This window comes from Rhinopithecus roxellana, chromosome 1, assembly GCF_007565055.1.
Source record: "Rhinopithecus roxellana isolate Shanxi Qingling chromosome 1, ASM756505v1, whole genome shotgun sequence".
Taxonomy (NCBI): Eukaryota; Metazoa; Chordata; class Mammalia; order Primates; family Cercopithecidae; genus Rhinopithecus; species Rhinopithecus roxellana.
In genome coordinates this window covers 192,329,629-192,353,598 of record NC_044549.1, presented here as the reverse complement: position 1 = coordinate 192,353,598, position 23,970 = coordinate 192,329,629, and the positions used below count along the sequence as shown (strand labels likewise).

Sequence of the window (23,970 nt, the reverse complement as noted above, 5' to 3'; positions counted from 1 at the left end):
TTAAATGAAAGATTAGGCTATTAATTTGAAATTTTTCTTGCCTTTTTATTGTAGGTTTTTTAATAGCTATAAATTTCTAATCAGTGTTTAGCTGTATCAAATACATTTTATTTTCATTTTTATTTTCTATATATTTAATTGTGTTTTTATTTTATCTTATTTTCTAATTCTTCTTATGATTTCTTCTTTGACCCACTGCTTATTAAAAAATGTGTTGTTTAATATTTATAAATTTCTCAAATTTCTAACTGTTATTAATTTCTAATTTCACTCCATTGTGATCAGAGAACATACTTTGTACAATTTCAGCCCTTTTAAATTTTTGAGGCTTGTTTTGTGGTGTTGTGTATTGTCTATCCTGGAAATGTTCCATTTGTACCTGAGAAGAATGTGTACTCTGCCATTTGGAATTAAGCGTTCTATAGATGTCCGCTAGGTTTAACTGGTATATAGTTTTGTTCAAATCTTCCGTTTCCCTGTTTATCTTCTATCTAGTTGTTATTCATTCATTTCTGAAAATGAGGTATTGAAGTCTCCAATGTTTACTGTTGAATTATCTGTTTCTCCCAACAATTATGTCAGTTTTTGCTTCATATATTTTGGGGCTCTTCTGTTAGGTGTATATATGTTTATAAATGCTATATCTTCCCAATATTTTGACTCTTTTATCACTATAAAATGTCCCTCTTCATCTCTAGTAAGTTTTTTGTTTTTAAATCTATTTTATCTGATGTTAATAGAGTCATCCCAGCGTCTTTTATGGTTGCTGTTTGCGTAACATGTCTTTTTCCATCCTTTCATTTTCAATCTATTTATATCTTTGAATCTAAAATGTGTACTCTGCAGATAGTGTATAATTGGATCTTGTTTTCTTATCTATTCTGGCAATCTCTGCCTTCTGATGGGATTGGTTAACCCATTCATATTTAATGCTATTGTTAACACAGTTTATTTATTTCTTATATTTTCCTCTTTGTCTTCTATATGTCTTCCATGTTTTTTCCTTTATTATTTCTCTACTGCTTCATTTGCATTAAGTGAATATTTTCTAGTGTAACATTTTAATATCTTTAGTTTTTTTTCAAAATCTTTTTGAATTATTTCCTTATTTGGGTGCTCTAAAATTTGACATATACATCTAACTCATCAGAATCTGTCTCAGATTTATATTAATTCCAGTAAGCTATAGAAATATAACTCATATATAGCTCTATTTCCTCTCTCCTCTTTTTGTATTGTTTTTAATTCTACATATTATATTCATATATGTTAAAACACAAGCTACAGTTTTTTATTATTGCTTAATATAACTAGATGTCTACTAAAGGAGCTGAGAAAATAAAAAAAAGTGCATATTTATAAGATTTACTTTAATAATCTTCTTAGTTACTTTTTGCTCTCTTCATGTGTTCCTGTGAATGTGAGTTACCTGCAGGTGTGGTTTTCTTACTCCAATGCAACTTTGCTCCCACCCATATCCTTTGTGCTCTTATTAGCAAATATATATTTTTTTATTTCTATGTTACATATCCAGCAACACAATTTTAAACATAATGTTTTACACAATTGCTTTTGAAATCAGCTAAAAGCAGAAAGGAAAAGAAATATATATTTTTTACTATATTTGTGTGTGTGTGTGTTGAGGGGTGCTGTATTACCATTTAGGGTTACTTGTTTTTAGTCTGGAAGATCTCCTTTAGTATTCTTTATAAGGTAGGGCAACTACCAAAGAATTCTCTGTGTTTGTCTGGAAACACGATTATTTCATCTTCATTTTTGAAAGACAGCCTCACTGGATATAAAAACCTTGGTTCACTGTTGTTTTTTCTTTTAGCACTTCGAATATATCATATCACTGCCTTTTGGCTTCCATTATTTCTAATGCAATGTCAATGTTAATTTTATCAATGTCACCTTGTACATGGTGAACCACTTTTCTCTTGCTGCTAAGATTTTCTTTTTTCTTTGTCTTTCAGCACTTTTACTATGATGTGTATAGGTGTGGCTCTCTTTGTGTTTTTTCTACTTGGGGTTTTTGAGCTTCTTAGATGTGGAGTGCTAGGATTTGAATGTGTCCTCTAAAGTTTATGTGTTGGAGAATTAATTCCCAAAGTAACAACGTTGAGAGGTAAGACCTTTAATAGGTGATTAGATTATGAGGGCTCTGGTCTCATGAATGGATTAATGCTGTTGTTGTGGGAGTGGTTTAGTTACTGTGGAAGTGGGTTCCTAATAAAAGAATGAGTTAGGCCCCCTTCCCTTCTTTCTCTTTCTTGCCTTGTGATGCCTTCTGCCATGTTATGATGCAGCAAGAAGTCCTTCACAAGATGCTGGCCTGCTGATCTTGGTCTTCCTAGCCTCTAGAACTGTAGGAAATACATCTCTGTTCTTTATAAATTACTAATTCCGGAATTCTATTATAGCAGGATAAATTGGACTAAGACGTGTAGATTAATGTTTTCAATCAATTTTGAGGAGTCTTCAGCCATTATTTATTTAAGTATTTTTTCTGTTCATTTTTCTCTGTTTCCTTTCTGGTTTGTGTGCTTAATGGTGCACCACATTTCTCTGAGGCTCTTTTTATTTTTCTTTCTTTTGTTTTTTCTGTGCTCTTTAGATTGCACAGTCTCCATTGATTCATCTTTAAATTCACTGGTTCTTTCTTCAAATGTACTGTTGGTCTCTCTAGTGACTTTTTCATTTCAGTTATGATACTTTTCAACTCCACAGTCTATATTTGGCTCTGTTTAAAATATAATTTCTATTGATATTTTGCATTTGATTGTACCTCGTCATAGTATGTTTTATTTCCTTAAGCATTGTACCTTTTAATTCTTTAAATATATTTATAATGGCTTCTTTGCATTCTTTATCTTTTAGCTCTGACATCTTGACCCTTTCAAGTGCAGTTTCTATTAGTGACTGTTTTCCCCTGTATGGGTCACGCTTTCTCGTTTTTTGCACATTTCATAATTTTTTATATTGGACATTTTAAGTAACATATTGTGGAAACTCTATAACTGATTCACTTTTCTCCTCTCTGGGGCTTCTTTATTAAATGGTAATCTCACTAGACTATTTTAGTGGAGTCTACTCCCTCTCCAACCCATTCCCCTCCATTCACACACAATGTGAAACCTTTGGTGTCACTCCTAGGACAGTACATCCTTGGATGTGCACACAGTCAGTCTAGGATGACTGTTGTTTCAGCAAGGCTATCTTTGATTGTCTCCTGTGATCTCTCTGTTAAGCCGTCTGCCTCTTTTGGTATTATACTTCGATTTTAGGCTCAACTAATTGCTAGATAATTGCTCTATTTTCCTTGACAATGCCATGGGGCATAAATTGCTCAACTGTCTGATTCAATTAAATTCTGGAAGTGATAGCTTTTAAGCGCAGTCTTTTGAGATTTGCTTTGACCCCAGGGGGACTCTCCTTAGCTGTTTCTTTTCATAGTTCTTTGTGGTGAGCTTACTAACCTATGTTTCAGTTTGTTGCCTTTATTGAAGGACAGCTACCAGTCTCTTCTTATTTGCTTACCAACAAAATATCCATTGTTTTCAAGAGCACTCTTAGACTTTTACTTCCCCACACCACTTTGTTTCAAATAAAGTCAGTTCTATGGAGAACTTCAGAGCTCTTTTTTCTTACGAATTGCCTCCCACTCTGGGCAAAAATCTCTTAGGCACAATTCCAGGCACTTGGGCAGGGGCAGTAGCCTCTCAACTTCTCAGTTTCCTTCTTCCTTAATCCTCCCCACCCCCAGAGCTTTCGCCCTACAAGTAAACTGGAATGAGGGTGATTCTAGTATTCTTTGGCTGCCGCTTCTGGGATAAAGTCTCTGCCCTATGAGTGGAGAGCTAGATGGAAAAAGGGAGCCAACTTTTTGGCCACACTCACCAGAAATTTAGAGGCCTTAACTCAGAATTGGAAGAGATAAGAAATGCTGGTAGCCTGAAGCTTCTTCTTCTTCTTCCTCTTCTTCTTCTTTCTTCCATAACTCATGCATTTTTATTGGTAGACATTTCATGGTGTTGTAATCATTTATGTATTGGAAAATGGGATTATTTTTGATGATAACAGCATTTCTTTATTTCAAATGCATTGAATGACCACCATGTGACAGGCCTTGCACTAAGATAAAATAAATATGCAGTAAGTAATTTTACTTTGAGGTGGAGTTTTGCTCTTGCCACCCAGGCTGGAGTGCAATGGCGCAATTTCATCTCACTGCAACCTCTGCTTGCCGAGTTCAAGTTATTCTCCTGCCTCAACCTCCCAAGTAGCTGGGATTACAGGAGTGCGCCACCATGCCTGGCTAATTTTGTATTTTTAGTAGAGATGGAGTTTCACCATGTTGGCCAGCCTGGTCTTGAACTCCTGACCCCAGATGATTCACCCACCTCGGCCTCCCAAAGTGGTAGAATTATAGGCATTAGCCACCGTGCCTGGCCTGCAATAGGTAATTTAACATGTAGGCAGTATTTTTTTAAACAAAAGCATTTAAAAAGATTTTCCTTTTATGCAGATATCATTGATGTGCCTTTCCATTCAAAAGGCTCAATGTCTTTTTTTTCAATTTCATGAAAATCAAAAATCAAAAATTCGATTTCAGTAGTTTTTGGGAAATAAGTGGTTTTTGGTTACATGGATATTTCTACTTGGGGTTTCATTGAGCTTCTTAGATGTGGAGTGCTAGGATTTGAATGTTCTTTAGCAATGATTTGTGAGATTTTGGTGCACCCATCACCACATCCCTTGATTGGGAGCTAGGGTAGAGGAAGCCCTATCTTTTTGGCCACCTCTGTCTAAAGTGGAACCTCCATAAAACTTGCTGGAAGGGCCTGGGGGAGAGGTCAGATCATGGCTTCAGTGTCATCAATTTCTACCATTCTTACTGAATTTTAGTAGATTTTCTTGAACAAATGTTTCTTCATTTGCTGTACACTCTCAGAATAATTTCCAGAGACTTTAAATTATTTTTAAAACAGTTTTCACCACTTACGCTTATTTCCCTCGGGAGAACGTTCACAGAGATTCTCATGCTATCATCCACGGAAGTGAAACTCTATGTGACTTCTTTATTAAATTCTAAATGTATTCATTTAAAGACATTTTCAGATTATTATGTTACTTTCATCTTTTTCTCAAGTGAATTCACTTCCTAGTTGTTAATTTTAGAAAGTCTGCTGATTTTGTTTGTTTCCTCATATATTTTGGAATGTTAGCTTAAAAGCTCATCTTTAGTGGGAAGATCTGTCATTCTCTTTGCAGTCTAAGTTCTATGATTGTCTGTAATAAATCCTTCTGTGGCATCCATTTCAGATCCATGTCTTATATTGCTAACTTTGGATTGTGGTCTAATAGTGATACAAGTCATATTGCAGATCAAGTCACTGAATCAGTGGGTACCTTTGCCCAGGTCCTATTTCTGAGGTTATACTTCTTCCTGTCTCACTAGGTATGCAGCTTTGTACAATTGTAATTATAAGCATTTGCTACAGCATTTTTTTTTTTTTTTGGCTTTTTTTCTTAAGTGCAAGAAGTTTACCTCAGCCCACAGTTTCAAGTCTTAAATATAGCTCTGGTTCCCTTCCTCGTCTTAGGGTATTTTTAGACACCATTACCTGCTATCTTATTTAAATTTTTACTACTTTATATTTCGTTTTTGTGTCTATTCCATAGACAGGTTACCCCTTTCTGTATGTGTATGTTTGTGAGGTATATTTGTGGCTATATTAGTGAGGTGACAATGTGCTAGCAGCCCTCGCTCACTCTCAGTGCCTCCTCAGCTTCGGTGTCCACTCTGGCTGCACTTGAGGAGCCCTACGGTCTGCTGCTGCACTGTGGGAGCCCCTCTCCGGGCTGGCCAAGTCTGGAGCCGGCTGCCTCTGTTTGCTGGGAGGTGTGGAGGGAGAGTCGTGGGCGGGAACCCAGGATGCGCTTGGCACTGGCAGGCCAGTGTGAGTTCTGGGTGGGCGCAGGTGCAGGCTCGGTGGGGCCCGCATCTCGGCATGGCTGACCCCTGCTGGGCTTGATTAAGGGATGAGCTCCCTCTGGGCTGAGCTCCCTCTGGGCTGCTGGAGTGCCCAGGCTAGGTGCTGCAAAGTCCGGCCCTGAGTGCCATTGAAAGGTGAAGCAGGCTGGGCTTCTGGGTTGGGTGGGGACTTGGGGAACTTCTCTGTCTAGCTAAAGGATTGTTAATGCATCAATCAGCACTCTGTGTCTAGTTCAAGGTTTGTAAACGCACCAATCAGCACTCTGTCAAGATGGACCAGTCAGCTCTCAGTAAAATGGACCAATCATCTCTCTGCAAAATGGACCAATCAGCTCTCTGTAAAATGGACCAATCAGCAGGATGTGGGTGGGGTCAGATAAGGGAATAAAGGCAGGCTGCCCAAACTTGCAGTAGCAACTTGCTGGTCTGCTGTCGTGGTATTGAAGCTTTGTGCTCTTGCTTTGTGTGATAAATCTTGCTGATGGTCACTCTTTGGGTCCCTGCCGTTTTTAAGAGCTGTAACACTCACTGCGAAAGTCTGTGCCTTCACCTCTGAGGCCAGGGACACCACGAACCCACCAGAAGAGAGAAATTCTGGACACATTTTCGGACACATCTGAAGATCTGAAGGAACAAACTCTGGACATGCCATGTTTAAGAACTGTAACACTCACCGTGAAGGTCTACAGCTTCATTCTTGAAGGCAGCAAGACCCAGAACCCACCAATTCTGGACACATTAGTATGTGTGTGTATTTTTACATATGTTATTACATGAGTGGAGAAATGTTTCTGAATCATTATGTTATAATGTCAGAGTTGCAGGAGTCTTCACATAGATGTTAGTGTAAAACACTCACCCAAGATGTGACTGTAATCTGCAAAAGGGTCTGGCTACTAGCTGCTTATGAAAAGAATTCGAAATAATAACAAATTATGATAAGAGCAATATTCCCTTACTATCTGTGCCAGGAAGGGGAAGAGCAGAGACTCATTCTACTCTTCAATTTGTGGAAGGAATGCGGGGGTTTTTAAAGAAAGCATTTGAGATACAGAAGAGGCAAGAGGGGTGAGGGAGTGCCCAGTGGTGTGACTTGCTCCAGTGGCCCTTCTTGAATTATTGTCCCATTTGGTGAAGGGGCTGGCACCATCATGGATCATGGATCCTGCCAGGTTACACATTAGTTGCAGTCAATCTTGTAGTCAGTCTACAGCCGGGGGTAGGTTCCGTTCTTGAAGTAATCTTGTTAGAGAATTCTAGAGGTACCTGGTCCCTATCAGGATCTGATTCTTGACGCTTCTAAGAAAATTAATGATCACATAAAAGAGCATGGTGTGTGGTTAAAAAGCATTTAGGTAAATAAATGTGCATAAGGTATGGGAATATAGTATGGGAAAGGAAAGGCAGTGGAGGTTCACAGCACATTCCGAGGCTGTATTTCAAGATGAGAGGTAACACGTAGGCAGTTTGTCTCAAAGTTGTATCTTTGACTTGGAGGAGAAAGAGGAACAGGAAGAGGGAAAAAAGAAAAAAAAGTTTAAAACACAGTTTGAGGCTCAGCTGCCAAGCTGCTCGGTTACATGACTTCACACATTCTTCTTAGATATCCCTGTAGGTCATCAGACCAAATTTATTTTTCAGTTTTATGTAGTGATATATTATTTTTCTTTATGCCTTTTAGTTTCCTATTTTGCTAAGGAAACTCTCTGTACCCCACATGATAGCAAGTTATTTTTCAAATTTTCCTTTTAAAATGTTTACCCATTTATTTTTACATCAGAATATCATATGATTATACATTTTATTTTTACTGTATTATGGAATTGTGTACCATTTATTAAATAATTTATCATTTAGTCATTGAATTGAAAGAGTATGTTTAAAATATATTAAATCCTCATATAAATTATATTAAATCCCCACATAAGTTTTATTTCTGAATTACTTGCAGAGTTTTGTATCAGAACCATACTGTTTTGATTATGTATCTTTGCAACAAGTTCAATATCTGTTTCCTCTAGTAGTTTTCCCAGAATTATGTTGAGTTTTTCCAGGAGCAGTTTTTAAAGAGAAAAAAGAGTAATAATGTCAAAGGCTTATTCTCATGACGAAGAGAAAACCAAATAGCATTCCAACTTCTTTCATCTTAAGTGACATGTCCAGGAGGAATATTAATTCTATCCTGGGCTCTCTGTGTTAGGCCTATGAGCTCCATCAGGAGAACAAGAAGCCCACCAGCCAGGGAGTTCAAAGTGTGGAAATTGACATGTTCCCTGAAGATGAGCCTCATCTGACCATACAGGATCCCCGAAAGGTAATTTTCCTAGGATGTCAGAGGAACTTGTGGCTCATCCACACACCTTCTCTAGGATAGCTATTATGGAAAAATGGCACAGTTAATGCAGAGAAAATTGCAAGAATCGAATTTTGAGCAAAAGTCTAGGCCAAGTTTCTCAACTCTACTTCTATGACATTTGAAGCAGGACAATTATTTGTTGCGGTGAGCTTTTCTGTGAATTATAAGATGTTTATCCATATCCTTGGCCTCTATGCATTCAGTGCCAGTAGCATCCCCCAGTTAAAAAAATGAAAAATGTCCTAGACACTGCCAAAATATCTCCTGGAGGGCCAAGGAAATAAGAACTACTAGTCTAGGCCTATTATTCCAGTAGGTGAGACAGTGTAAAATTACAGTCTCAGTAGTCTTCTTATCACATAATTGGAGTTAGGCAGCATATCAGGGTTATGATCTGTAGGGAGAAAAAGTAGAGGTACTATATCTGCATATGCCTTGCCATTCCTCAGCCATAGAGATGAGCTAGAGAGTTCTCTTCTGAAATCAGACTGGTCATAGCACTTAGAGAAGAACCCAGCAGGAGGGGTGTTTTTTGACATCGCTCATCCTAGAAACCTTTGTCTAGTTCATTTCATCCTTAAAAAATCAGACAATGAGAAACTCCATACCACCATGGTGAAAGAAGGTCTTAGTAAATGGCTCCCCATTCCTTTTGTTCTGATGTGCAGAAGTCTGATGTTACCAGTATACTATCAGAATGTAGCACCATTGATCTTCAGGATGGCTTTGGATTGTTACCTGAGATGGTTCCCAAAAAGCAACCAGAGAGATGTTTGCCCAAAGGTAAGTGGCAGTATTTCTGCATCCAGTTCACATAATCTTTGGATGGGATTTCTGTTCTTCTTTGAGGCTCTATGGTTTTAGTAGATAGCATCTTTCTACTTCTATTGGAGACAAAAGCAATGAGAGGGCACCCATAGATTCTTGGGGCGATTGTCAGGTCTAGGCAGAGAAGATTTCAGGAAATTCTTGCTTTAATTGGGCTCCTTTCACATGGCCCAACATGCCAGGTAAACACTCTAGAAAACTTTCTTAGAAAGCCCACTGGGCCAATATGTCTGCCACTTTCTGTGGTTCCCAGGGCATTCAATGTCAGTATATATTTGAGGTGAAAGACCAAGAAAAGAGTTCAGACATTGTAGTCAGGATCTTTAACTTAGGAGCGAGACTGCCTGAGCTCAAATTCTGGCCTGGCCACTTATGAACTGTGCAACTTGTTCAATTTAGTTAACCTCTCTGTGCTTTATTTCTAAAATGAGGGTAATAATAGTACCCAAAGCAAAGAGCTGTTGTGAGTATTAAATGAGTTAGTATAAATCACTTAGAAGAGCATCTGGAACAAAAATAAGCAATCAATAAATGCAGCCTTTTCTAATTCCTTGAGTGGATGTAGTGGCTTTTTCCTGTGGGCTTTTACTATTTCTTATATTCATTGTAGTGAACTTATTTGCACTGGTTTCCCCCATGAGGGCCTTAAAAACAAAGGCAGTGACTTCATCAGCATTGTATCTCTAGTGTAAGAATAGAAGCCGGCCCAGAAATGGGTTCAACAAATGTCGATGAATATATAAGTGACAACAAATTAATGAATGAATCTAAAAAATTATCTATCAGATTAGGACTAAATTGGGTCCAGAAAGAACACAGATAACAGATTTCAAAGTCACATTCCAGGTTGTTTAACAGCTCCAAAGCTGGACAGGAGTTGGATTAAGGATTTCCAGTAGATTGCAGTTCTCCTGATTTACATTTGCACTGGCCCTTGAGGTGTGCATATGATGTCAACAGTGGAGATGAGAAAGAAAGGTGATTTTATCAAAGAAGGGAGGAGTGGGATAAAAGCCAGGAAAAAAGTGTAGTCTTTTAGGAAGATGAACCTACTGACGTTCTTGGAAGAAGAAAAGAGGCAGAGTGAAGAGAGCCCATAGTGGTTTAAGAAGATGAGGAAAGGAGCAGAATGTTATTAATCATCATGAAGTAAGGATCAGCAGAATTTGTACAAGGGGAGGAGGAGAAAAGGTGGAAAGGGCAATGTGGTCTATGCTGAAGGCCTGTGTGTGTTGAGAACAAATGCTCAGCTCTTTGTAAACATCTCGACATTTGATCAAATTCTTTCGTGTATGACCTGAGAGGTTCACAAAGCCTGTGGCCATTCTACCTAATTCCCTGGAGTCCTCCAGACATGATCTCTTTATGATTACCAAAAAAATTGCTGCATAACAAACAACCACAAAACCTCAGTGGCATAAAATAATAAACATGTGCCTGCAGGATTCTGCTGATCTTGGCTGGCTTCATTCATGCAAGTGTTATCTAGCCTGGGCTCAAGAGGGCAACATGGCTCTGCTCCACATGTCTATCAGCCTCCTTCCAGACCCAATGGGGTAGCCTGAATATGCCTTTTTTATGGAGATGGCACAAGAGAGCAAATGGAAACATGCAAGGCTTTTCAAGACCTGGGCTCAGAACTGGCACAGTGTGACTTCCATTCCACTCTATTGGCCAAAGCAAGTCACATGTCTGGGACCAGATTTAAGAGGTTAGAAAAAGATGCTGTACTTCTTTAATGGGAGCAACTGCAGGTCACATGGCAAGGGGTGTGAACACAGGAGGGGGTGAAAAGTTGCACTTTAATGCAATTTATTACAGACACTAATGATAGTGCTACTGTTAATTCCTTTCAGGCTTTGGTTGCTGCTTTTCATGCTGTAGCATGGACAAGAGAAAGCCTCACTGGGTCATTTGGTGGAACCTGCGGAAAACCTGCTACCAAATAGTGAAACACAGCTGGTTTGAGAGCTTTATTATCTTTGTGATTCTGCTGAGCAGTGGGGCACTGGTAAATCATCATGGTCTTGTGGAGACATTGGGCATCAGGGCAGCTGGGGAAGCTGCACTCTTACTTGGCTTCTCATGGGACTGTGAATATGGGAGACCAGGCAGAAGTGGTCTCTGGTGCTGCTGGTTCCCGCAATGGGCAGGGTTTTGCACAACTTCTGAAGTCATGCTCAACTGGGATATCCCCAAGCAAAGATGCTTTATCTGTGTGGAAGAGTAACTAAAATCAACACTTTAAAGTGGCCACTAGAGTCTGGTCCTTGATCATCTACCTCTCAATTTTGGGGGATTTTTAGACATTTTCACTATATCCTCCATAGTTCCTCCTCTAGACAGCAATGCTTTTACTCTCCCTCTTCCCATAAGCCAAAGTGCTGTTTTCTGAAAGATAAAATATTATAGGAGGGAGTTACAGGGACCAGATTAGGATATAATAAGTTGCCTTGGTGTTTTCTGTCATTAATGATCTCTTGGAAGAAAGGACAAGGAGATGTTGCTTTATATGCATGATCAAAGGGTGGTATGAGTCCCAATGAAGTTTAGAAATAACTGAACCCATGAGCTTCCATAGCCATAAAGCCATCCACTCCTTTATGCTCTCTCTCCACACCTTCTGGTCCTTCTTGACTCCCTTTCCCCTCTCTGCAGGGGGGATAGTATCTTTTCTCTTATCATCTGCATATTTCTCCCTCTCCTTTTCTATTTTCTGCTTTTTTCTATCATGTATATTCCCTTAAAATGATTATACAGTAATGTGAAGCTAAATAATATGGAAGCTCTCTTACTGTTTGACATAACAAACAGTTATGAGTTTGTTATGAGAGTTTGGTTCCATATTACTAAACCCAGGAGTCTTGGGTTCTCCCCTACTAAGAGTGACAGAACATTTCACAGCGAGTCACTAGCAGGTGGAGAAGGCAAGGAAATATCTTGCTCCTACACCCCATAGCTTCTGGTTAGTGTTTTACACTTGTGTGATCTCTAGGTGAGAAGAGATGAATATGTACCAGACCCCACTGGTGATTGTGCTCAACATACATCTCCATTTGTCTACTTACTACAGTGTAAATTATTCTTCGGACAGAAAAGCAGATTTCTCTAAAACCATCCCAGAGGATTCCCTTGATCAATTTTTATTGTTAACCTTGGGTCTAGTGTTACCTGTAGACTTTCTGGTGGCTACATTTTGACTGGCTGTCTACTCTTATTCAAGTGGTAGGGTTTTTTGTATTTTTTCCACAAATGATACTTATGATAGGCAGTGGGAAAGCAGTGATGTTGCTAAAAGGCCACAGCAAAAATGCCCCATGGTGCCATAAAAAGAAAATTTATGATCAGAAATGTAGCAGAGGGCACACAGCCCCAGTTCTTACCTGCCTTCAGAAAGGCAGGTGTAGGCTGGGCAGAACAAAGCTGAATACACGATGCAGAGGGTGCCAGGAGAAGGACCCAGCCCATATTTCTCTGTACCTATTTGTAGAGAATGAGAACAAGAGACATCAAGTCGTTTGCCACTATATGTATCTATCAGCGGCATCAGCATCACCTGGAAGCTTGTTAGAAATGTAGAGTATTACATTGTAACAAGCAGTCCATTATAACAAGTTCCCTAGGTGATTTGGGGTTCATTAGAGTTTGAGAAACTCTGGTCTAGGCAACTATGTAATAATAAGAGCTTCCTGTGTCAGGAAACGGCCTAGATATAATGTGGAAGCCTCTGAAGTGCGGTTGCAGATGTAAGCCTGCTCATCCATTGAGCTAACTACTCAGGTCTGCTGAACCATCTTACCGTTAAGCTTCCCAAATAAGGGAGGAAATGAGCACCCAATACCATTCAGATTTGTTTATCCTCAAGAGGCAAACAAACAAAGTCCCTGACCTCCAGGAGCTTGAAGTCTAGTAGGAAAGATAGCTGGAGCGATTATAGACCAGAAAGTATAGATCAAGATAGATAGAGCAATTAAGTGGCCTACTCACAGAAGCAGTGGGTGACATGGGAGCATGTAGGATGGGAACCTAACCCAATCCTGCTGGAACAGGACAGTTTCCTGTAGAAAATATCAGCTAAGGTGAAATCTTAAAGCCGAAGAAGAGCTGAAAGAGCAGAGGATGAGATAGAGGGCCTTCTCCAGCCAAAAACCCACTTCCTGCCTTCAATGTTGGCGTAAATTTCATGGGCAGCTTTAGTAACAGGCCTTCTTCCTTTCTTCCTTTCTTTCATTCTCAGTAACTCTGTAAAGGCCAAAAGGACAGCTTATTCCCTAGTTATATAGACCCTGTAGAATCATATACACTTTGGGTGAGGGCAGTGTTTGGATGTAGCATTAAAAAGGGTTGCTCTGAAAGCCAGAATTTCTGTTTCATAGTTACACATAACAATGTTCAATATTCAAAGTAATTTACACTGGGAGCTTTAGCCCAGAGTGTTCCAAATTTTGTGTGTCATGGCACACATACGAAATGACACTATTTGTAGGGAATGGTAAGGTAAATGGATAAGGCTGTTTGTAGGGGGATATGAGGGGCATCAGGGTTGGCAGGATTTAGAGGGTGGGCTAAGGCACTTGGACTTAATGTTATAAGCAATAAAGAGACACTGAATTAATTCACCAAGGCAATTGGGAAGATGAGAGATGGTCTGTGCCACTGGGTGGTCCTGGAAATGTTGACAACACATATTTGGCAGCAGTTGAAAGTATGAGGAAGCCCAGGAAATAATGTGATCCATTAGGAAGAAGTTTTAATATTCAGGGGACCAGTAATAAGAAGTTGAGGAACTATCGTGACAACAGAAGAAAGAGGATTTTCCTTCTTCCATTTTTACTTACTCAAGGAATGGATTCCACTGGAAAAGTTTAGCCTTAATATCTTTTGAGCAAAACCTCATTACCAAGAGAGATACCAGTTTTTATTCACATAAGGAAGAAAAACAAAAAGCAAAGTTACCAAGGAGTTCTTTGCAAATATTCAATCTGGCCTATGGCTGTGCTTTTTCGTTTCAGATATTTGAAGATGTTCACCTTCAGAGCCAACCCAAAATCCAAGATTTACTAAATTGTACTGACGTTATTTTTACACATATTTTTATCCTGGAGATGGTACTAAAATGGGTAGCCTTTGGATTTGGAAAGTATTTCACCAGTGCCTGGTGCTGCCTTGATTTCATCATTGTGATTGTAAGTTTACCATCTCTGTGTCCCACACAGGCTGGGGTAGTGGTTAAGGCAGGGATCATATGGGGGCTGCTTTTCCTGTGTGCTTCATGTGGGATGTCTGTCTAAAATAGTTCTTTTGTTATCATTGCCTCTTCACAGTACTTGTAAGTAGTTGTCATTTGTCTTTCAGCAGTTTAGCCTTTTCTAGGTCTCACTCCTCATACACTGCACTTTATATGCTCACCACTCCAACCTTTCCCATGATGGGATTCATTCACTTCTCTGCATAAGCACTGTTTATGTATGATATGTACTTAGACCTAGAATAACTTCCAGTATCCTCGATTTTTTCTTCTTCCAACTGTCTGTTTCTTTTCAAGGCTTCTCAAAGCTGGTCAGCAGCCAATATACTAGGCTAATATCCATCTTAATTGTCAAGCAACATAAGAGGATTGTTCACATACAGTCTCTCATTTAATATGCATGACAATGTTCTGAGTTAAGCAGCATCGTGTGACACCTCCCACACTGTATACAAGGAAACCTGAAGCCCAGAGGATTAGCAGTTTGTTTCAGGTCATAGAGCTGATAAGTGGTGAAATTGGAATTCACATGTCTAGCTATATGACACAAAAGCTAATAATAGTATTAGTGGATCACATTTATTGAGAGCTTTCTCTGTATCAAGTACTCTTCCGTATGTTCCAAATGCCTTCTCTCTTTTAGTTATCATAGCCACTCTGTGGCAGGTACTACTATTTTTGTATATTCAGAGAAAGAAAGTAAGTCATAGAGAGGCTAAGAAACATGTTCAAGATTGTCCAGCTAGAAGTGGTGGTAAGATACAAACCTAGTAAGCCTCACTCCAAAACTCTTGATTTAACATTACATCCCTTTTTTAATATTAATTTTATGTTTACTGGTACATAGTAGATGGATGCATTTTCAGGATGCATGCGATTATGTAATACCTTTATATAATTAAAAGTGGTGGAACCTACTAAGTCTCACTCCAGAGTCCTTGATTTTAACATTACCTTCTTTCCATCATGATAAAATTAGTTAAACTTTGTCCCTGCTATGCAAGGAAGTAGATAAGACAAATGCATGAGCATAAACCATGTGGTCAGGAAACCCCACTGGAGAACCATAATGTTGCTGGTTAGCACAAACAGACCGTGTGTTTATTTAATATGGACATCAATATCCTGAGTTAATCAGTATTACATGGCATCTACCACATTGCACACAAGAAAACCAGAAGCTCAGAGGCAAGGAAAGAAGCTCATTGTGGTTCAGGCATTTTAGAAAGGCATCAGTGCCATAGAAACTACAACAGGATTCAAAGATGGGAATAAAAACATCCACGTTTGTCAGTCCTGTTAATTTCTAGAGAGCAAATAATTCTGTACCTATTATCTTAATACGTTATAGTAAAAAGAAAACCCTATAAACTATGTGAACAGAAGATTGGTATCTCAATTATAGGGACCCGTGTTTTACTGGATACAAGCCCTACACTTAGGAGCCTGGGTCCTAAAGCTAATTGGTCTACCCTCTTTTTGTGTAACCTTAAGCAAAACGCTTCCCCTCTTTTGACAGTAATTTTCTCACAGGTAAAAATGAGGATGTGGACTATAAATTGCCCAAACTGACTGAATACAAAATAGAAAACTAGTGCTAGTTTCACTAGAAATCTAGTGAACGCCATTAATGATATCAAAACAGTAGTCCAAAGCCACACTGTCAAAAAAGGGTACCAGACCCAGATGGGTGGGTTTGTTTGTTTATTTATTTATTTATTTATCATATTTCAATAAGTTTTCAGGGAACAGCTGGTGTTTGGTTACATAAATAAGTTATTTAGTGGTGATTTCTGAGATTTTGGTGCCCCATCGCCTGATCAGTGTACACTGTACTCAGTGTAGTCTTTTATCCCTCACACCCTCCTTTCCCCTGAGTCCCCAAAGTCCATTGTATTATTCTCATGCCTTTGTGTCCTCTTAGCTTAGGTCCCTCTTATGAGTAAGAACATACAATGTTTGGTTTTCCATTCCTGAGTTACTTCACTTAGAATAATAGTCTCCAATTCCATCCAGGTTGCTGTGAATTCCATTATTTTGGTCCTTTTTATGGCTGAGTAGTATTCCATGGTGTATGTGTATATATATGGCATATACTACATATATATACCATATATATATATATATATCACATTTTCTTTATCCACGATTTGATTGATGGGCATTTGGGCCGAATCCATATTTTTGCAGTTGTGAATTGTGCCTGCTACAAACGAGTGTGCAAGTGTCTTTTTCATATAATGATTTGTTTTATTCTGGGTAGTTACACAATAGTGGGATTGCTGGATCAAATGACAGATCTATTTTTAGTTCTTTAAGGAATCTCCACATTGTTTTCCATAGTGGTTGTACTAGTTTACATTCCCACCAGCATTGTAGAAGTGTTCTCTTTTCACCACATCCACGCCAACATCTATCATTTTTTGATTAGGGCCATCCTTGCAGGAGTAAGGTGGTACTGCATTGTGGTTATGATTTGTATTTCCCTGATAATCAGTGAGGTTGAACATTTTTTCCTATGTTTGTTGGCCATTTGTAAATCTTCTTTTGAGAGTTGTCTATTCATATCCTTTGCCCCCTTTTGGATAGGATTATTTGTTTTTTTACTTGCTGATTTGATTGAGTTCTTTGTAGATTCTGGATATTAGTCCTTTGTCAGATGTATAGATTGCAAAGATTTTAACTCACTCTGTGGATGTCTGTTTACTGTGCTGATTGTTTCTTTTGCTGTGCAGGAGCTTTTTAGTTTAACTAAGTTCCGTCTATTCATCTTTGTTTCTGTTGCATTTGCTTTTGGGTTCTTGGTCATGAAGACTTTGCCTAAGCCAATGTCTAGAAGAGTTTTTCCCATGTTATCTTCTAGAATTTGTATGGTTTCAGGTCTTAGATTTAAATCTCTGATCCATCTTGAGTTGATTTTTGTATAAGGTGAGAGATGAGGATCCAGTTTCATTCTCTTACCTGTAGCTAACCAGTTATCCCAGCACCATTTATTGAATAGGGTGCTCTTTTCCCAATTTATGTTTTTGTTTGCTTTGTTGAAGATCAGTTGGCTGTAGGTATTTGGCTTTATTTCTGGGTTCTTTATTCTGTTCAATTGGTCTGTGTGCCTATTTTTATACCAGTACCATGCTGTTTTGGTACCTTTGGCCTTATAGTATAGTTTGAAGTCTGATAATGTGATGATGCCTCCAGACTTGTTCTTTTTGGTGAGTCTTGCTTTGGGTATGCAGGCTGTTTTTTGGTTCGATGTAAATTTTAAGATTGTTTTTTCTAGTTCTGGGAAGAATCATAGTGGTATTTTGATGGGAATTGCATTGAATTTGTAGATTGCTTTTGGTAGTAGGTTCATTTTTCACAATGTTGATTCTACCCATCCATGAACATGAGATGTGTTTTCATTTGTTTGTGTCATTGATGATTTCTTTCAGCAGTGTTTTGTAGTTTTCTTTGTAGAGGTCTTTCACCTCCTTGGTTGGATATATTCCTAAGTATTTTTGTAGTTTTCTTTGTAGAGGTCTTTCACCTCCTTGATTAGGTAGATTCTTAAGTGTTTTTATTTTATTTTATTTTATTTTCAGCTATTGTAAAATGGGTTGAGTTCTTGACTTGTTTCTGAGCTTGGTCATTGTTGGTGTATCACAGTGCTACTGATTTTTGTACATTGATTTTGTAACCTGAAACTTTGCTGAATTCATTTGCCAGTTCTAGAAGCTTTTTGAATGACTCTTTAGGATTTTCTATGTATATAATCATATTATCACAAGGCCCAGATGGTTTTGCAGGTAAGTTTTACCAAACTTACGAGGAGCAATTAATCTCATCTTATTCCAATTGTTACAAAGAATAGACAAAAAAAGGGAAAGCTTGCAAACTTATTTAGTGAGACAAACATAATATTGATAATAAAATGAATAGAACAGAAATGAATCAAATAAGAAGAAAATAATATTACAATTATATATCTTTATAAATCACAGATAAAGCACTCAACAAATGTGGTTTACTATTATTATTATTAGCCTTGACAGCATGCAGACTGTGGTGTGGATCTGAAATTCACCACTTAACAGCTGTATGACCTGAAACAAGTTGCTGATCCATTTAGCTTCAAGTTTTCTCATCTATAATATGGTAGATGTTGCAAAATGCTGCTTAGCTTGGGATATTGTTGTACAGATTAAATAAGAGAATGTATGTGAACAATTCTATAATATTTATTGTCAATCAACATTATATAAAATTACCATCATAATTTTTATTGGAAAAGCATAAACCACAAGAAGATACACAATTCAACTACATTAAAATGTAGTACAACTTTTATTTTTGTATTCAACAATACTCTAATTACAGTTAAAAACCAACTAGAGCCTGAGAGACAGTATTTGCCACAACAGATCATTATTCACAACATATAAAAATTTCCTACAGATTCACAGGAAAAAAACAACCCAGAGTAAGAATGGGATAAGTATACAAACAGCCAGTTCACAAAAGGAATAAATGTATGATGAAATATACACTAGTTCTATCACCAGTTACATAGAAGTGCATATTAAAATGAGAGGCCTCTTTTTACTCATTCGATTGGAAAACAAAATATATTGTTTTGAAACATGGTCTCACTCTGTCACCCAGGCTGGAGTGCAGTGGCAACCTCTGCCTCCCAGGCTCAATTGATCCTCTTGCCTCAGCCTCCTAAGTAGGTGGGACTGCAGGCGCCTACCACCATGCCCAGCTAATTTTTGTAATTTTTGTGGAGATGGGTTTTACCATGTTGCCCAGGATGGTCTCAGACTCCTGAGCTCAAGCTCTCCTCCTGCCTCAGCCTCCCAAAGTGCTGGGATTACAGGCTTGAGCCACTGTGCCCAGTCATGGCAAAAATTTTAAAGTTGGATAACATCGATATTTAGAAGGATACAGGAAAATGCGATCTCAAACCACTGCTAATAATTTAATTGGTATAGCCACTGTAGGGAACATTTTGCACTGTTAAGTAAAAATCACAAATGACCCAATTCACAATCCACAAGTATCACTTGTTATAGATACAAGGAGAACTCTTGCCTATGTACCCAAGAAAAATGCACACATCTGTCCAGTGTGCAGTTGTGCATAATACTGTCCAGTGTACTGTTTTGCCTAATAGCAAAGAAATGGAAATAACCTAGGTATTCACCAAGGAGGAATGGATCCATAAAATAGGAAGATTTATATGCTGTACTATTCCTCAGTAGTTACAAGGAGCAAACCATAAGAATATAATCAACATGATGATTTCAAAAACAGTGCAGAGTGATAAATGCAAGTTAGATTTAAAAAATAAGATAAAACTAGTAGATGACTTCTCACTTGAAGAGTACAGTAGGATGAGAAATAATGTGGGTGCTTCTATGTGTCTCACTGATACCTGCAAGTCTGATGGAACAGAAACTGGGGTGAGATTTCAGGTAAAGAGGTGTGTAAGGTCCCTGTAGGAACATCTCTTCTCACCAACTATGACAATGATTTGGTAAAACAGAAGAATTGCTAAATTTTGCCATCTGTTTTCATCTGGCTAGGAACAAGTGGAGTATTTGCGCGAAAGCTACTTAAATAACTCTCCAAAAGTGGTGCCATTGTAAACAAAAAGCCCATTAAAAACATTATAAATACACTGTAAATTGATTATAAATTTCAAAATCTTAATATTCTCTCATATTAACTCAATTTCTCTTCACTACTACAATGAGGTTGGCAAGATTTGTGAGGAATGTTTTTAGTTAATAGTGAACTCTGACATCAGCTTAGTCAGGACTATCCTGATTCACTTTCTATCCAGCTGAGCAACTCTTCTTCCAAGTTGAGCCTCTGAAAACTCTCCATAATAAGAATGGCTGAAGATCTGCAGCAAGCAGCCTCAACTCAAGCTCAGCATTGATTCCATTGTGATAATAGAAGCAAATCCTAATTCCTCATATGAAAACCAGTGCCTTCTGGAATTGTCCTCTACTGAGCATCTGTAAATATTGTTAAGATTTAATTTGGTATACTTAACAGAGCTTTCTAATACTCAGTTCTGTCCTATTGAGGAGAAGTGTATTGGGAGAGAAAATAGCATTTAATTCCCCAATAAGGAGCGATTTGGGTTAGGGGAAATATTAGCAAATAATTTATTTTTTCCATGTAACTTTTTATTTTGATATCTTTCAAACTAAGAAAAATCTTGCAAGAAATAACATAATGAAATCCACGTATTCTTTCTTCAGGTTCACCAATTATTGTCACCCATCTGCTTTGTCATTTTTTCTCTTTTTTTTCCCCCTGAACTGCTTGAGATTAAGTTGCAAGCATCAAACCTATTACCGCTAAACATGTCAATGTATATTTCCTAACAAGGACAATGTCTCACATGATTACAATACAGTGATCAAAGTTAGGAAATTTAACATTGAATTAAAATCCACGTCCATTTTCAAATTTTTCAAATTCACCATGAAGACCTTTGTTAGGGCAATTGACTGTCATAATAAATTTCAATTGACTGGCTGGGCGCGGTGGCTCACGCCTGTAATCCCAGCACTTTGGGAGGCCGAGGCGGGTGTATCACGAGGTCAGGAGATCGAGACCATCCTGGCTAACATGGTGAAACCCCGTCTCTACTAATAAATACAAAAAAATTAACTGGGCATGGTGGTGGGCACCTGTAGTCCCAGCTACAGGCTGAGGCAGGAGAATGGCGTTAAACCGGGAGGCGGAGCTTGCAGTGAGCTGAGATCGCGCGGCTGCACTCCAGCCTGGGCGACAGAGCGAGATTCCGTCTCAAAAAATAAATAAATAAATATATTTATTTCAATTGACTGCCATAACAAGATTCTTTATGGTTAATTCCCTCTATGCATCCACCTCCTGCCCCCACTCCAATCCAGGATTCAATTCAGGACCCCATATTACATATGATTATTATATCTCTTTGGTTTCCTTTAATTCACAACACTTTCTCAGATTTTCTTTGTCTTTCACTAAACAAATAATGTGAGTGCATTGTCCCCACCTTTATGGACTGTAGCTTTGGTAGATAAGGAGAAAAATGGACTTTTGAGCTGGACACCAAGTCAGGTGCATTACCTGTGGCTTCTCTTCCCATCAGGTCTCTGTGACCACCCTCATTAACTTAAAGGAATTGAAGTCCTTCCGAACTCTGCGAGCACTGAGGCCTCTTCGTGCGCTGTCCCAGTTTGAAGGAATGAAGGTACATTCTGCAGAGGGGTGGGTGGAAGTTCAGTTAACAGGGAATGGTGGAAAGACCAACAGTTCTTTCTGGGCTGAGATTTCCTTAAATTGCCAAGCTTTCCCTGGGTTATTTCCCAGCCCGCCCAGTGCTTAGAATCTGAGAGGTAGGGAAAAGCCTAAGATAGTACTTTCTACCCTAAAAGCTTCTGTGGCAGCCAAGATGAGCTCTAGCTTCCCTTCAGAATCCTGAGGTAGGTGTCTATAAATCTCTAACACTGTCATCACAGGGCACTTCTCAAGGTATCCTTAGTGGCAACAGAGAGGACCCATTATGTAGGTAGCTGAGAGCAGGGCTTGTCATGGGGGTGGGGCACATGTATGTGGAGATTAAAGACAGAGCTCCAAGAGATCCAGCCCTGCACATCAGGCCCATCCTGAGAATTGAAGAGCCTCGTGCATCCTACCCGTCTGTTACAGTTTTCTCTGGTTTTGTTTCCATAAGGTGGTGGTCAATGCTCTCATAGGTGCCATACCTGCCATTCTGAATGTTTTGCTTGTCTGCCTCATTTTCTGGCTCATATTTTGTATTCTGGGAGTACACTTCTTTTCTGGAAAATTTGGGAAATGCATTAATGGAACAGACTCAGTTATAAATTATACCATCATTGCAAATAAAAGTCAATGTGAAAGGGGCAATTTCTCTTGGATCAACCAGAAAGTCAACTTTGACAATGTGGGAAATGCTTACCTCGCTCTGCTGCAAGTGGTGAGTACAATCAGTATGTTTTTCACTCTGAGGAGAAAAAACTTCAAATAATCATGAATTGTTTCTCAGCGAAAAAATGCAGTGACTCCATTGTGATAATAGAAGCAAATCCTAATTCCTCATATGAAAGCCAATGCCTACTGGAATTGTCCTCTACTGAGCATCTGCAACTTCATTGACTACTGAGCCTCAGCTTCCTAGTGATGCCCCTTTAAGGATCTGTACATCTCACCTTGTCCTATATGGCACCTTTGCTGGCTCTCCACATCTCCAGGCAGAGAGGAGTGGAGCCTCAGGTGTATGTTGAACAGTTCTCTGTTTAAACCACAGTTGCCAGGTCTTGAACAGGCAGTGCAAATAAATATGGCATCAGAAAAGAACCCTTAGCCAGTCTCTTTTCAGCTGTTGGGCCACAGCTTTAGCTTCTCTGGTAACTTTTAAGGTGGAAATTTCTTGTTTTTAAACTTTGTATCTTGTACAAATAAAGAAAAAAAATCCAAGACACACATCCTTGAGTTCCCTTCTACTGTTGTTTTATTTGAGCATCCTGTCCTAGAAAGTTGGGGTATCATCTTATATATTCAGCTCACTGGGCCTCACCTGCTTTTCCATGCCATGTATCTGTTGATGGCAAGTCTACATTTGTATGTATTATTCATGTTTTTCTGCTTCTGTTGCAGGCAACATTTAAGGGCTGGATGGATATTATATATGCAGCTGTTGATTCCAGAGAGGTGAGTCAGTGTTCTACCATGTTCTGGAGTGTTAGGGTCAAGTCAGAGATACCATGGCTACATGGACAGTCCAGATCTTATGGCATCATAGTTCCAGCAGCCAGGGTTCTCTGCCTTGTTTTCTTTGGAACAAAACACCATGAGATACCACTGCCTGATACAAAGGGTTCTTACGCATCCTCTAGTGAGTATCTGATACCCCACCCAGTATTTTCTAAAATCCAGTCCTCTTTCTCCATGGTGGCCAAGGAAAAACCACTCATATAGGAGATGGAGCCAAAAGTGGCCAAATCACAGAATGCCTTGATTTTCCTCTTACCTCTTCTCCAAATGGTTGTATAAGCAGAAACCAAATTTCAAAGAGTTTTTAGACTGTGGGAAACCTTAAGACTGCGGGAAACCTTAAGACTGCACTAAATTTGCAAGGGAGACCCTTCCATGGCTCCAGACTCCCTAGTGATGGTCAACTGTTGAATTTTAGAGTTTCTAGTGATGGCCAACTGTGGAATTTTAGTTAAAGAAAAAGATAATCACAGACTCCCAAAGTTGGAAGTGTACTCAGTAATCTAGCCTAGCTTCTATTTTCCAGCTTGGAAATTTGAGGGATAAAAAGAAAGAGTTTCCCAAAGCCACAGAGTGAGCAGATGGTTAGCTCAAGAATGGAGTCAATGGCAGAAATTACTGTTTTCTATTGTAGCACATGTGTGTGTTTTGACCTATTTGGGAGTCAGCAGAGTTGATGCCTAACACCGTATTCAGTACCTGTGAGCTGGTACAGACTGAGTATCCCTTATCTGAAATGCTTGGGACCAGAAGTGTTTCAGA

At 38.8% G+C, this 23,970-nt stretch overlaps 1 protein-coding gene across 2 annotated transcripts in view; it reads left to right on the top strand.

Annotated features, from left to right (window-relative positions):
• The window catches only part of SCN11A (sodium voltage-gated channel alpha subunit 11), a 122,249-nt gene that overhangs the window by 65,659 nt on the left and 32,620 nt on the right, over positions 1-23,970 (top strand). For both annotated transcript variants that reach the window (XM_010371500.2, XM_030938952.1), the window contains exons 16-22: positions 8,199-8,312; positions 9,023-9,137; positions 11,039-11,193; positions 14,195-14,368; positions 21,563-21,664; positions 22,148-22,411; positions 23,092-23,145. In XM_010371500.2, coding sequence (XP_010369802.2) covers positions 8,199-8,312; positions 9,023-9,137; positions 11,039-11,193; positions 14,195-14,368; positions 21,563-21,664; positions 22,148-22,411; positions 23,092-23,145 — 978 coding nt within the window. The remainder of the gene's footprint in view (positions 1-8,198; positions 8,313-9,022; positions 9,138-11,038; positions 11,194-14,194; positions 14,369-21,562; positions 21,665-22,147; positions 22,412-23,091; positions 23,146-23,970) is intronic.